The 13,990-nt window shown below is 57.2% G+C and overlaps 1 protein-coding gene across 1 annotated transcript; it reads left to right on the forward strand.

Annotated features, from left to right (window-relative positions):
- Positions 1–1,093: 1,093 nt before the first annotated feature.
- Positions 1,094–12,511, forward strand: LFNG (LFNG O-fucosylpeptide 3-beta-N-acetylglucosaminyltransferase). The gene is made up of 8 exons (XM_030484022.1): positions 1,094–1,576; positions 8,598–8,646; positions 9,493–9,592; positions 9,734–9,887; positions 9,979–10,064; positions 10,328–10,493; positions 10,709–10,794; positions 10,883–12,511. Exons 1-8 carry the CDS (start codon positions 1,190–1,192, stop codon positions 10,947–10,949), a joined length of 1,095 nt encoding a protein of 364 aa, XP_030339882.1. The 5' UTR covers positions 1,094–1,189; the 3' UTR covers positions 10,950–12,511.
- Positions 12,512–13,990: the final 1,479 nt, after the last annotated feature.

Consider the following 13,990-nt stretch of genomic DNA (forward strand, 5'->3'; position numbering starts at 1 on the left):
AAAAATGCAAGTTGGACAAGGTCCCTGCCCAAAAAATGCAGCAGCCCCTGATTATGGCATTACATTGCAGCCCAGGCCCAAACCCAAATCCACCTCCCCATAGCAGCGCACACACTGGGAGGGAAAACCCAAAGAGCTCCCTCCCTGCAGAGATAGGGGGTAAAGGAGAAAAGAGGCCCCGGGGGGGGGGGGGGGGGGTTGGTGTCAGTAAAATATCAGGTTGGTGGCACATCATTTCAACCCAGTTTTCTCTTGCAGCCACCAATTCTCCCACTGCCTGTCTGGAAAAACAGGGTCTCATTCAACAAGGCATCGTTCTCATGGTTAGCCATCACTGGGGGAGCTTGCTTGGCATCTAGGTAGCATTTATTTTTGAAGGCCCTTGCACCTTGAGGCTGCTGCACTGGGGATGGGGTTAGCCAGGTCTGGAATGCCTCCAGGTCTCCCTGAGCAGGGATGGGAACAGACTCCCCCCGTGCCCCATTCCCAGACTTACCCACCAGGCTGGAGCTTAGTGGAAGTGAGAGCACTGCTGTGGGTTTTGGGGGTTTTGGTTGTTTGGGGTTTTTATTCAATTATGCTTGGCCTCAGAAGAGACTGATGGGAAACTGCAACAGTTTGGTCAGGCTGGTTGCCTTTCTGGTAACCTCTTGGACACGGCTGTGAGAAAACCTCGGTGCAGGCTCTTGGAAAAGACAGCTTGGGATGAGCTGGAGGGAGAACACACCCTTTGCGACGACGAAGCAGCGAGTGATGCTCCCACCATGGACCAACGTACCCCAAACCTGTATACCCTCCCCACCACCCTCAATAGTAGGGAAGGAGGAGCAGGCAGCCTGCCAGCACCCTGCCAGAGGCAAGGCAGAGGCAGGAGTGGAGCAGGGGACGGGCAGGGCAGGGGGGGCTGGCGGGGAAGATGCGGAGGGACGGAGCGGGTACGGAGCGGGTGCGGAGCGGGTGCTGAGTGGATGCGGAGCGGGTACGGACAGGGCCGGGCGCCCGCTGCTCACGCCCCGCATGAGGGCGGCCCCGGGGACGTCCCACCCCGGGCGGGGCGGGGACGGTTTAAAAGCGGCGGCGCGGCTGGGGCTGGAAGCGGCGTGAGGCAGAGGAGAGGAGGAGAGCGGAGCGGTTGAGAGTACAACACAACGCAGCATAGAACCAGGCGGCGGTGCGGCGAGAGGAGGCGATGCTGAAGAGCTGCGGGAGGAAGCTGCTCCTGTCCCTCGTGGGCTCCATGTTCACCTGCCTCCTGGTGCTCATGGTGGAGCCGCCGGGGCGGCCGGGGCTGGCCCGTGGGGAGGCCGGCGGGGCGCAGCGGGCACTGCAGAGCCTGGGGGCTGCGGGCCCCCCCGCGGCACAGGGTCCCCCCGCTCTCCGCAGCTTCGCCGACTACTTCGGGCGGCTGAGCCGAGCCCGGCGGGAGGTCCCCGCCGCCCCGCCGAGCCCCCCGCGGCCGCCGGCCGAGGACATCTCCCCCCGCGATGTCTTCATCGCCGTCAAGACCACCAAGAAGTTTCACAAGGCGCGGCTGGAGCTGCTGCTCGACACATGGATCTCTCGCAACCGCGACATGGTAAGGGCATGGGGACCGGGATGCGATCGGGGACGGTCCCTGCCGCTGTCCGGGATGGAGCGGCACGGCCGGGTTCCAGTCCACGGGGGTCAGCCGCGGGCCCGACCTTTCGCCGTGCGGGGTCCGGTGGTGCTGTGACCGGTAAATGCCACCTCCTCTTTCCGCTCCACCCGTACGATCGAGCACGAGGGTATTTCGAGGCTGACTGGGCTGTTCCGGAGCCAGCCGTGTGTTCGGGAGGGTGAATGCAGCGTTGCAGGGTGAGTTTGGGATGGGGAAATGATGGAGAGAGCCTGGCCTGGGCTCCTCTCACTCGGCAGCCCCCCAGACTCTACTCCGGGGTCCTTCATGCTGAGCACCTCCCAACGCAGAGCTTACCCTGACTTGCTTCCCACTGGGGAAACTGAGGCACGGTGCGGGGATGCAGCTAGGACTACTGGTGCTGCAGCTAAGGTCAGGTTGCTGTGGATGCTCTCCTGGGCTGCAGGGTGAGGTTTAGCAGTGCTCTGTGAAGTAACTGCAGCTAGGTTGCTCAAAGGACACCCAGTAAAGCACCCAGGGCTGGGAGAGCACTGGGATGTGCTGAGGCTCCCGGTCCCCTTGCCAGGAACTGGGGAGGACTGGAGTACTGGTTGCTTTTGCAGGTCTGCTCTGGCTCACTTGCACCAGGGCAGTTCCAGCTAGTCCTGTTCCTGACCTTACTGATGTCCTGCACAGAGCCCTGGCAGTCCCTTACGCTGTCCTTCAAGAGCTGAAGCAAACTTGAAAAGGAAAACAAAAAGCTGTTTCCTTAGGAAATGTGCCTTGCCATCTGCTATTAAGACTTTTTGTATCCTTAGACAGCTTTCCAAGTAAGTTATGCCTGCTCCTAACCTTTCCATCCTACTGTCTTCACGTGTTTCCTCCCGGCCTGGAATCATGTTTCTTGCTTGCAAACTGTTGGGCTTTTTCCCTTTGGATATCTGGAGTGGCTGAAGGAGGAGGTGGGGGGGTCAGTGATCGGAATATCAACCTGCCCCTGCTTCCTTCACCCAGCTCTGCTGGACGCTGTGGGCTCTTGGCTCCTGCAACTTACCCCAAGCATTATCTTGTTATTTTCTCTTTCCCATGTGAATCTTGTCCCTCTCTTTGCTCAGGTCTCCTGGGCTTGGCAGTGGCTCTGCTGTCTCTCCCCGGTACAGTCATTTAATGGAAACCTCTTTTATGCTCTGCTGTCACTGCGAGGGGGTGGCGAGTGGTGGTTGAGGGGGAAACGCTCTTTGAGCACCTACAGATGATCCTGGGAATGGCTGCTCTTTTTTCCCCCCCTTCCCTCCGGCTTTCTTTTAGGGCTTTTTTTGTTGTTGTGCTCCGTTTGTCCGTTTGGATTCCCAGAGACCCGAGGCTCGGCTCTCACGCTGTCCCCCTGGGCAAGCTAACAAAGCCCCTTTTCTCCTGGCGCAGAGAAAAGGCTTCGCAGCCTCTTGTGTGGCACTTTCCATGGGAACGGGGGAGCCGGAGCCGGCCGTGTCCAGGTCAGGTTGCCTAGAGATGAGGGCCATGAAGCCAGGGGGGCCGCAGCCCGGCGAGGTGCCCGCCTGACAAGCCAAGCTGCTGAGTGACGGCTTTTGTACAGCACTTGAGGACAAGGAGCTGCCGAGAGAGCTGGAGGCGGCAAAAGCTCCTGTGGAGCAAAGGGAGGGCTGGGAGGACACATGGATTCATCCCTCTGCCTCCATGCTGCTGGTAGTGATCAGCTTTGGTCTTCCCATGCTGGCTGCTGTCTCTGGGAAGCTTTGTTGCACTCTGGGCTCCCCCAAACTTGGCATCAAGTTGGGTTTTTTTGGCCTGCGGAATGCAGGATTGGTGCCATGGGGCTCCTCTCCCTTACTTCCCTGTTCTGGGGGACTGTGCAGTTCCTGCATCCCCTCCTTGCCTGGCCCCATGGTTTCTGTCTTAGGAGGGTGGTTTGGTGGCAGCAGGGTGCTGCCTCTGCTTAACGTCTCTCTTGGTCTGAGTCAGGCCCATGGCTGCTCATCCTGTCCCTGTCTCACTCCTGTGTCACTAATGGTGCTTGGGCACATGTGCTGCCTGGCTGACATGGGGAAGTTCCTGCCCAAGGGCTGAGAACCCTCATGCCTGACCTAGTTGATTCTACGATTCTGTGCCTGATGCCCGGTCGCTCCTTCCCCTGATCCTCCTCTTGCATCAAACCCCAACCTTTCTCTTGGCTCTTCATTAGCCAAGCTGCTCTCTGGGCAGGAGGGATGAAGGCACTGGTGAGAAGGGGTTAAATCCAGCAGGTAACTCCAGGCTGGACCCTGGCAGATAGGAGGAATAGCTATTGTGTCCTTCCTTGGCTGCTCTTTGTTCTGCCCACAATAGTCCCTGTTTCCTGCCCTCTGTCCCCTCCAAGACACTGCAAAGGGCACCCCCTTCTCCTTCCTGCTTTTCTCTGCACAGGGCGGGCAGATCTTTATTCCTTTCTAAATCTGCTCCTCAGCTTGCACAACTCAGGCTGGACAAGCTTCTGTTTGGAGGAGAGTTATGGGGTTTTCCCCTCCTTGCTTTGGGGAGAGTTTCCAGCTGTATCCTTAAGGATGCTGGAGTGCAGTCTGGGGGACCTTTGCACTGGAAAGAAAAGAGAGAGGAGGGAGGAAAGTAGCCATTAGGCAGAAATCCTGGACAGAAGCAAGTCCAAACCCACCGCTTTCCTGCTGAGTCGGGTGATTTACAGTGGCAGAGTTGCACAAGAAGCATCCCCTGCCCCTGGGGCACCCCGAAGGCGGATGGGTGGCTCGGCACACGCCACAGTGCCCGTGAGGGCCCTGGGCTGGGCTCCCATCCCGGCAGCGTGGGATCTGCTCGCTTCCTCCCACTCGGCATGGTAATTGCAGGCTTTGAAAAATTCCTGCTCTCGGGGCAGAGGGAATGGGTTTGCCTTCCGGAGAGCACGCTGCTCTGGTGGCTGCTCCCAAGTTCCTCTAGCACCTTGGCCAGGGTCCCCATCCCTGCAGTGGCCATGGCAGAGCATGCCAGCATGTGTATGTCCCACTTGAGCTGCGACCTGGGGGCTGCTCATCCCAAACCAGCTCTAGGATGCAGCCAGCTCCCCTGGGCTATGTGCCAGGGCCTGCTGAGCACTGAGGGTCCCTCCCTGATGTCCCCTCTTGGGCAGCCTATGTGGTTTTGGGGGGTGGAGGGGCCCCTTAATCGCTGCTCCAAGTGATGCCGCTGTCCTTGTCCATAAAAGCCTTGGAGCCGGTGAGCAGCGTGTGGAGCGCGGGGCAGGAGGGAGGGTGGGGGACCCTCACTGCACAATGAGCTCATTGTTTGTGAGGAGGTTATTAAAAAATTATAGCATTTAAAATTACAGTGGAGGATTCTTCCTCTTGCCCAAAGCAGCGGCGGGAGGAAGGGCCTGCGGCCTTGCAAGCCCCTTTCCTGCCTCTGCAGGTCCCAGCTCCGGAATCCCAGTGCCAGCACAGACCCTCCCCATCAATGCTGGGGAAGGCCACCACCATGGAGTGGGGACACTACCATCTCAGGGATGCTGCTATTGCACTGCTCACGATGGGCTGAAGCACAGTGGGGATTTTCCCTCCTAATCCCCACAGTCCAGAGGGAAAACATCTGCTGCGGGGGACACAAAGCCAGGCAGGAACCTGCTCCTGCAGTCCCTTTGCCTCCCCTGGAGTCCATTGCTCAGCTGAAGGCTGATTTCTTGCCCCCAGCACCTCTTTGCTGTCTCCTGCATCCAAGTGAGGTGGCTGCTTCCCCCTTGGTGGGGGGGAAAAGACTGTGTAGCTGGGTGCTGGGGTGCTCCATCTTCTCCCATCATGGGGAAGTGAGACATGGCACGGGGACAGGATCTGTGCACCGCAGGGTCACGGGGGTGCCTGCCTGGCCATAGTTCCCCATTTTAGTGGGTGTGCTGCTGGGGAAGATGAGGACATGAAGCGGGCAGGGGGTCTGCTGAGTGTGCCACCCCATCTTGGACCACTCATCCAGGCAGTGCAGAGGGGAGCAGGGTGATGCTGGGGTGGCCCTGGTTGGTGGGATGCCTTGTGCAGCACCCAGCCATGAGCCACCCATGAGCTCAGTTGGTGGAGGGGGGAAATGAGTCACTGTGAAAGGAGAAATGAAGGGGAGGGCAACAAAGACAAGAAGAAACGGGCCCTCCCCTTGGGTGAGGAGGAGGTGAGGGGCTGCCGGCGGCTGCCTGGCTCCTTGCAGACAGTTGGGGGGGAGGCTGACCCCATTCCGGCCATAGGGACCCAGGGTGCCTCTTGGTCCCCGTACATGGAGGCTGAGTATTGTGTGGGGCTGTATGGAGCGGTGGCAGCTATTGTTTGGGAGGGATTTGGCATCCTGTGTTTCTTGAAGCTGCAGTTTTGAGAACAATGAGGTTTCCTGCAGGGCTGGGGGGGGCAGCGGGCCCTTCCTCTCCTGCACCCTGCAGGAAAAGTTACTGCGGGGGGGGCCCAAGAGGTCCTGGCACCCCTTGGTGCCATGGTTGGCATGGGTGCCAAGTGGGAGAGAGGTGGGTATAAGACCTTTGGGTGCCTGGGGGGCTGGTCATGCTGCTGTCCATCTGGAGATTTGGTAGGTGGCAGCTCAAGGATGTTGGCTGCAGTGTCCCCATCCTGTTCATACGACCATAAACTGGGCACTATGCTGATGCCCAACACTACACACTGAGGATTCCAAAGGCTTGGAATGGTATTTCCTTGTCACATGAATACGGTGTTTTCTTGTTCCCTTCATGTCCTGTCCTCTCTCATGCTCGGCTGACACCTCTGCTCCTCTCCCCTGCAGACCTGGGCAAGGGTGCTGTGCAGGAAGGGTGCATCTTCCCCCCTCTCAAGAAATGCAACCAAATGAATTGAAAAATAAAGGCTGTAATTCTTTTAGTTTTACTTAAATGTTGTGGCAGGGATGGGAGGGAGATGAAACTGTGAGGCCCCTGTGAGGTGACCTGCAGGGCTCTGTGGCCCCATCCTGGTCCCCAAGGTGCCACCCGGTCCACCCGCAGCAGGAAAGTGATGGAGATGTATGTGGGGAGAGGCCGGGAGGAAGATGCATCGTTCGGATGGAGCTTCGGTGAGGACGAGTAACAAACAATTGTCCCCGTGCTCTATTTATAGCAGCTGAGCTGGAGGATTACTTGCGGGGTTATTTTTGGAGCAGCTGAAGGCGGTTGCTGGATGGCGTTTCTGAGCTAATCAAGCAAACATCTTCTGTCTCGCCTGTGCCAAGGCTGCGTGTCCCCCGCATCCGCTGTCCCCTTCTGGCAGCATTGGGGCTTAGGGGCTGCCAGGGCGCCACGTGTCAGGGTGGGTGAGAAAGGGCTTGTAATGGGGTTGTTTTGGGCACCCTTGGATGGTCTCCTGTGGTCCCACTTCAGATCATAGCCCCAGCAGCTACCTGTCCTCTCACCTGGAGAAATGGGGGCCAGCAGCAAGGTGTGTTGGTTGGGGTGAAATCTTCCTCCTCCGTGCGCAGCACTGATGTCACCCCAGCAATGATGTGTCCCTGGGGCTGCAATGACCACGGACATCCTTGGCCCTGTGCTGATGAGCCTAAGGCCCTATACCCAAGCTGTCCCCTCCTCATCAGCAGGTCCCCCAACCCCTAGCCCTTTGTTCAAGGCCTTCCTGACCCCTTAGGGACCCTGTCCCTACCCAAAGGCCAGGCTGCACAGCATTTGTGAGAACTTGCCTTCCCACCTCCTCCAGCCTTTTTCTTTCTTGTTCTTTTCTCTTTTCCAAGCCCCAAAGGTCACTTGTAGCCCTGTCCCCAGGAACACATCCTCCTCCCCTCCCATTCAGCCTTCCTGCAGGTCTGGGCTCTCCCCACCAGCCTCCCCTCAGGCCCTGAGCAAACACGCTGGGTTAACCAGCGCAGCTGTATGCTAATGACCACCACTGCCCGCTTAACTCTCCTCCACTGAGTAAAGTCACCCTGCTATTGTACCCACCTCCTCAAACACACCACAAAACCCCAGCCAGAGCCTTCCCGGGGCCGGCCTGCACCCGATTTCCAGCTCACTTGTAATTCATCATCCCCAGCGCTCAGGCTCCATCATCCCCACTCTGCTGCCTCCTGCCTTTCCCCCCCCTCCCCAACCCTTTTGTCTTTCTTCCTTTGCCCTTTTGTGCACGTCTGGTTTTTAATAGCGCTTGGCAGCTGGTTGTGGTTTCTCTCCTTCAGCTTTGTTTGCTGCCCGCTGATTGATGGCAATGCCTTTCCCACCCCCTGCTCTCTCCTCCTGCTTCCCCAAAACCCAGATCTCCCCCCAGTCCTCCTTCCCCGGTGGCATATGCCAGGAATTAGCTGTGTAAATAGAGAAGTGCAGCTGGGGTGCCTGTGGAGGAGGATGGGTGCTGCTTGGCATGAGGTTGAGGTGGGCAGTGAGGGACCATCCCCTCCTTGGGGCTGGTGAGAGGCACCCAGCTCAGGACGGGGAGCTGTGAGGATCCGTAGGGGTATTGTGCAAGTGTCCCGGGACAGCCACGTGCTGTTGACACAGGTGGGGATGCAGTTGGCAGCCGGTACTATGGGCAAACACACCTGCCTGGGTTGGGAATGCTGCGGGGCGGCTGCTCCGGCATCTGCGGCCACACGTGCCGGATAAAGTCTGAAGTCTCTGCTTAGATCCAGCTGTGCTCTGCTCCCCTGCTCCTCTCAGCGCACCCGCCTCGGGCTGGGGATGGTCCTTGTGTGACCCCAAATCTCCCTGCCTGCTGCTGCTGCCCTGTGGGAAAGGTGAGAGGATGGGGATGCTTGGCATGGCTGCTGGGGTTTGCACCCCAGTGAGTGCCAGCTTGGCACAGCTTGGTGCCCTTCTTGGTCTGAAGCCAAGTGTGTTGTGGGCATGTCCAGCTCTTGGTGCTGCTTTGGGTTTTGATGAAGTGGAAGAAGTCACCACCAGCATTCCAGAGGGACCGATCCCCAGTGCTGCACAGGGGTGTTGTGCCACATCCAGAGCCACGTGGCCTCAGGCCCTTGGTCCTCAGAGGTGCCTTGTCTTCTCTTTCAGACCTTCATCTTCACGGATGGGGAGGATGAGGAGCTGAAGAAGCAAGCACGTGAGTCTGTGGCTCTTGTCCTTTTGCGTGCATGACCTTCTAGGTTCCCTGAGGAGCCCTGGCCTGGGGAGCAAGGCTGGCATGGAGCCAGCCCTGGGAACTGAAAAGAATGGTCAAAATGCCACTGGTTAGACAGGAATCTCAGCCTGGGCTGAGAACAGGGCAACTTGTTTCACTGATTATGCCTAAAGCACCTTCTGCCCAGGAGCTTCATCTGGGGACAGGTTTTCTTCCCAGTCAGCCCATCTTTTGCATGATGCTGCTGGGAAGCACGATTCTATTCTATGCCTGATGGGTTGCCTTTGCACCAGTTTGTCCCTGGGGTAAGCTGGGATTGATGGGCAATGCAGCCAGGGTTCCATGGGAGCATTTCCCTGGCAGCCCTTCCCTCGGGCCAGGATCATCAAAGTCTATTCTCCCCATGTGAATGACTCCTTTTCAGGCTGGGAAGGACTCTGGGTGAGCAAAATAAGGCAGGATTTTAGCTATCGTGTCCTGAAGGCTCATGGACACTTCCTCACTCCCAGGGTGGGTGCTACATAGCCCTGGGATGGGCAAGGTAATGCAGGTAGCATCATGCATAGCTCAACCCTGGTGCATCTGCTCCATCCTCATCCCTTGCTCATCCTTTCGTTATCTCATGTGGATCCAAAAGCCATTCCCAAAAAACTCATGCTTTGCCCAGAATGATGTGACACAGAGGCCACCGAGCACCAGGGACATCCATGGGGTTTCCATCCCTTGGCACGCCTGGGAGGCGTGTGGTGAAGCATCACCATTTGAGCATAAGGGGATGCTCAGGATGCCTAATGCTGGACTTTGACCCTAATCCGTCTCTTCCCATAGGAAATGTCATCAACACCAACTGCTCGGCTGCCCACAGCCGCCAGGCCCTGTCCTGCAAGATGGCTGTGGAGTACGACAAGTTCATTGAGTCAGGCAGAAAGTAAGTAGTGCCTGGGATTGCCATGGGGGACAGTGGGGCTGCAAGGGGGAGGATGGTCCCAGCAAAGCCTGTTCCCATTTTGGGGCTGTATCTCAGCATGGGGAGCTGCCCCAGCCCACTGTGACATTGCTGCCACTGCAGGTGGTTCTGCCACGTGGACGATGACAACTACGTGAACGTGCGGACGCTGGTGAAGCTGCTCTCCAGCTATCCACACACACAGGACATCTACATTGGGAAACCCAGCCTGGACCGGCCCATCCAGGCTACTGAGAGGATCAGTGAGAACAAGATGGTGAGATGGGGGCAAGAGGTTGGGGCTGGCTTGGTTTGGACTGGGGTTTGCAGGAGGAGGTCTCACTGCTGTTGCTTGCCCTCTCTCGCAGCACCCTGTGCATTTCTGGTTTGCCACGGGCGGAGCGGGGTTTTGTATCAGCCGGGGGCTGGCGCTGAAGATGAGCCCATGGGCCAGGTAAGAGCCTTGGTGTTGCTCTCTCATGGGGACTTGTCATGGTCCCAGCGGGGCACAGAGCATCTTTCGGGATGGACATTGGCCTGTGTCCCACCGCCTTACTCTCTTTGCCTTGCTGGGGGTGTCTGCAGTGGGCTTGGAAACAAGCTGGGAAGTTCCTCTTTTGATTAGAGCTGAGCACCCACTGGCCAAGCCCAGACCCCGCAGGGTACCCACAGCCCCTGGGCTTTGCTCCTCTGCAGCCCCTTTCTGTCTCCCTGCAGCGGGGGCCACTTTATGAGCACGGCAGAGAAGATCCGCCTGCCCGATGACTGCACCATTGGCTATATCATCGAGTCCGTGCTGGGAGTGAAGCTCATCCGAAGCAATCTCTTCCACTCCCACCTGGAGAACCTCCACCAGGTGCCCAAGACAGAGATCCACAAACAGGTATCCCATGTTGTCACCTAAAAACGGGGCATTGTGGCTAAGATATCCGTTGGCACGCAACCGGAACATCAGCAGAGGGGGGAAATCCCATCAGCCCACCCCTGATGCTGAGTGTGGCTTTGGGAAATGGGGTGAATTTACAGCCTCCCCCCATGCCTCTGCTTGATCCTCATGGCCACATCGGCTGCTTGACCCCCCTGTCCTTCCCTCCCCAGGTGACACTAAGCTATGGCATGTTCGAGAACAAGCGCAACTCCATTCACATGAAGGGAGCCTTCTCCGTTGAGGAGGACCCATCCAGGTGAGATGAGGGGACCCTGTCTTCGTCAAGCCAGGGGGCCGTGGGGCCACCACCTCCCCACGCTCAGCATCACTCCTCTCCTCCGCAGGTTCCGCTCCGTGCACTGCCTGCTGTACCCCGACACACCGTGGTGCCCCGCCAACATGGTTTACTAGGAGAGGCACATGTCCCCTCCAACCTCGTCCCCAATTTCCCCGGTATCCGACGGGCGTGCGGGACCTGCGTGCGGGTGTTTCAGTCCGGCCTCACCGCGAGGTGCAAGGATGGACGGACGGACGGACGTCGTTGCTGTGGTATTGCACAGTGTGTGTGTACTGAAGGCTGCTGTGCGGCCCCTTGTCCCCTGCCCTGCCTGCCCGGCTGCCCGTGCCCGCTGCCTGCTCTGGCCAGGGGGACGGGTCCTGAGCACTTAACCACTGGGCATCCCCATGGCACTGGTGGGCCCCACGCCATGCGTGGGGAGCAACCGCAGTGCGGGGCTCTGCCTCCCCGGGCTTGCTTCTCCTTCTTTTGTTGTTTTTCCTTTCAAATGTTAAGTTTTTTTGGTGTGTGCCTCCCCTCCTTGCCTCTCCCTGTTCCCTGTTCCCATAACCTCTCATCCATCCACATCCCCTCTCCTATCCCCAAAATCTCAGCAGCGAAGCTCCGGCTCTTGATTCAGATGAAGGGTCATTGGTGAGTCTTGCTCCCCGGCTCCACAAACAGGTAGAAAACAGGCAGGGGAAGCCTCCTGGCCATGGCAAATGCTGCTCCAGGGTGCTGCAAAGGTGCTGTGTGCTCTATGGCTGCACTGAAGGGAGACGGTGGGGTGGACTGCCAACTGGGGTGGACTGCACTATAAATAGTGCATTGATCCGTGCACTATTTATAGAGACTAATGTAAAGACATTCTATAAATACAGTGGGGGGGAAAAGGGCTTTTCTGGAGCCACCAGAGCAACGTGGGCACTGTCTGCATGGGGTCTCCCTCCAGTGCCACCTCGGGCAGCCCTGCACCTTTGCACTTTGGGGGCAGGCCAGGGGCTCTATGGGTGTGTGTGTCACCAGCGTGGGGCCACAGCATCCTCCAGCGCTGGTCTGGGTGACTGGAGCACCTGAAATGCACCTTGCCATGGGCAGGCATTTCCCAGCCTGGCCATTGCTCTCTCCCTGTTGGGGAGGGATTTAGGCAGGGAGGGAGAGGGATCCTCATCCCCCTGTGGCCACCCTGCCTGCTCCCTACAGCCCTGTGCCCCTGGGTTATAAGTGGGCTGAGCCGGAGCTGAACGTTTCCAACATGAAGCTGAGTGAAAATAGCCCATAATGGGTGCATTGTAAATATGTTATTGAGCCAGTATTTTTTTTACTGTGCCTTTTTTAAAGGGGAAAAAACACAAAAAAAAACCCAACACATTGAGAAATATGTAGATTTTAAAATGCTTTTTATACATTTTCTGTGGATCGGAAAAAGAAAAATCCCCACCCTTTGATAATCTGTTTGAGAAAGAAAAAGAAATAATTGCGATGTCTTTGTAACTATCACTTACCTTAATTTATATGTTCCAGTATCTGGAACATCACTCTGTGCTTTTTGTAACTAGGAAGTGTTGAAAGCAATAGATGTGGGATGGGGAACCAGCATGGACAGTGTGTTCTCAGGGACTTGAACCCGATTGCTGCCACGGCGTTCCCGTGGGAGCGGTCACCAATAAAGCGGCTTTTTTGCTGACCACAGTCACCTGGTCCTGAGCTCTGGTGTCTCTTTATGGATGAGCTGTGCTGAACACCCCTTGTTCCCCCTGCGGATGTTATCACCTCTAATGATGCTTTCAGGGATGCACCGAGGAGGGGTTGCGCCCGCATCCCTCTCTTTTTCCCACGGGTACCGGCATCCCCTGGCCATTTGCATCCCGGGGTGTGAGGGTCCTCTCCTCATTCCCCTCCCCAAAAGGCTTGGGCAGGCCTCAGGGATGGCTTTTCCCAGGCTCTGGGATGGGAGCGGAGGTGACAGGGGCGAGGTGAGAGCCGGTTGTTAGCAGGGTGCTGTTAACAGCCGGCAGGCAGGCGTCTGCGTGGGAAGGTTGGGGGCTGCAGGAGCCGAGCTCCTTCCCTCCCAGCCCTCCCTTCTCCTTCTCCACCACCATTTCAGCCAACACAAAGCACCCACCTGCCAGCAACAAGCCCCGACTCTCATCGGCTGTGGCAACGGCATAAGATCTGCCCCCATACTCCAAACCCAGCTCTGTTTGTGCATCACTGGTACCAGCTTTCACCTGCGCCATCCCCTCCTTCCCACACCTTCCTCCTCTGGGGTTTTTTCTTTCCAAGGCACACTTTCTTACTTCACAGTTTCACTTGAATCTCTGGGTTATCAGGGGTTGGCCTTGCTAAAAATACAGCCTAGCAGGAAGTCAGCATGTGCTAAAGCAGCAACCCCTCCTCCCAGCACCCGCACACCCTTCAGACAGCCCCAAAAATCACAGTCCCCCAACAGTCTGAAGCCCTTGAGGTGCAGTGGGCTGGGGGGCTCTGGCTTCTGCCCCCCCCAAAATACCGCATAGGTACCCACAAAGCTCTATGGAAAAAGTGGGTGTGGACAGCAGAGCTGCCTTTCCATAGCATATGGGGCCAGGGGCCGCATGGTGGGTGCAGGATTTAGGGCCCTCATCCCCACAGCACAGAGGCAGTGCAGGGGAGCTGTGCCAGGCACAGGAAGCTCTGCCACCCGCACATGTAGTTTCCCATTGCTCAGGGCTGTGGTTTTGGCAGCGCGGGCACTTCCCGGCAGCGGCACCGTCACCCTTTCCGCAGGCTGGTCCCCTCGGTGGGATGGGGAGATGCAGCGAGGACACGGCAGCACCCACCTCACACACGCAGGGCTGCGTGCGGGCTGCCTGTTTACTGCAATACAGCCCAAATCTTGGCTTAAGAGCCCAGCGAGGCAGTGGGGAACCAAGGGCTGGGATATGGGTCTGGCTGGGATGACCCTGCAAGGATGCTTTACCCCTTGGCGGGGGTAAAGGCCGGGGGAGTGCTTAATAAATAAGATTAAAATAAAATAAAGTAAAATAAAATATAAAATTAAAGTAAAATAAAATAAAAATAACGTAAAATAATAAAATTAAAAGAAATTAAAAGAAATGAAATGAAATGAAATAAAAGTAAAATAAAAAAATAAATAATATAAAATAATTGACTACAATAAAACTGACCCCAC

This window comes from Strigops habroptila, chromosome 4 (assembly GCF_004027225.2).
Source record: "Strigops habroptila isolate Jane chromosome 4, bStrHab1.2.pri, whole genome shotgun sequence".
NCBI lineage: Eukaryota > Metazoa > Chordata > Aves > Psittaciformes > Psittacidae > Strigops > Strigops habroptila.

Coding starts and splice junctions, on each gene's coding strand:
- LFNG (XM_030484022.1), top strand. CDS start 1,190: ATGCTGAAGAGCTGCGGGAGGAAGCTGCTCCTGTCCCTCGTGGGCTCC. Junction 9,888..9,978: donor GGATCAGTGAGAACAAGATG/GTGAGATGGGGG, acceptor CCTCTCTCGCAG/CACCCTGTGCATTTCTGGTT. Junction 10,795..10,882: donor GTTGAGGAGGACCCATCCAG/GTGAGATGAGGG, acceptor TCTCCTCCGCAG/GTTCCGCTCCGTGCACTGCC.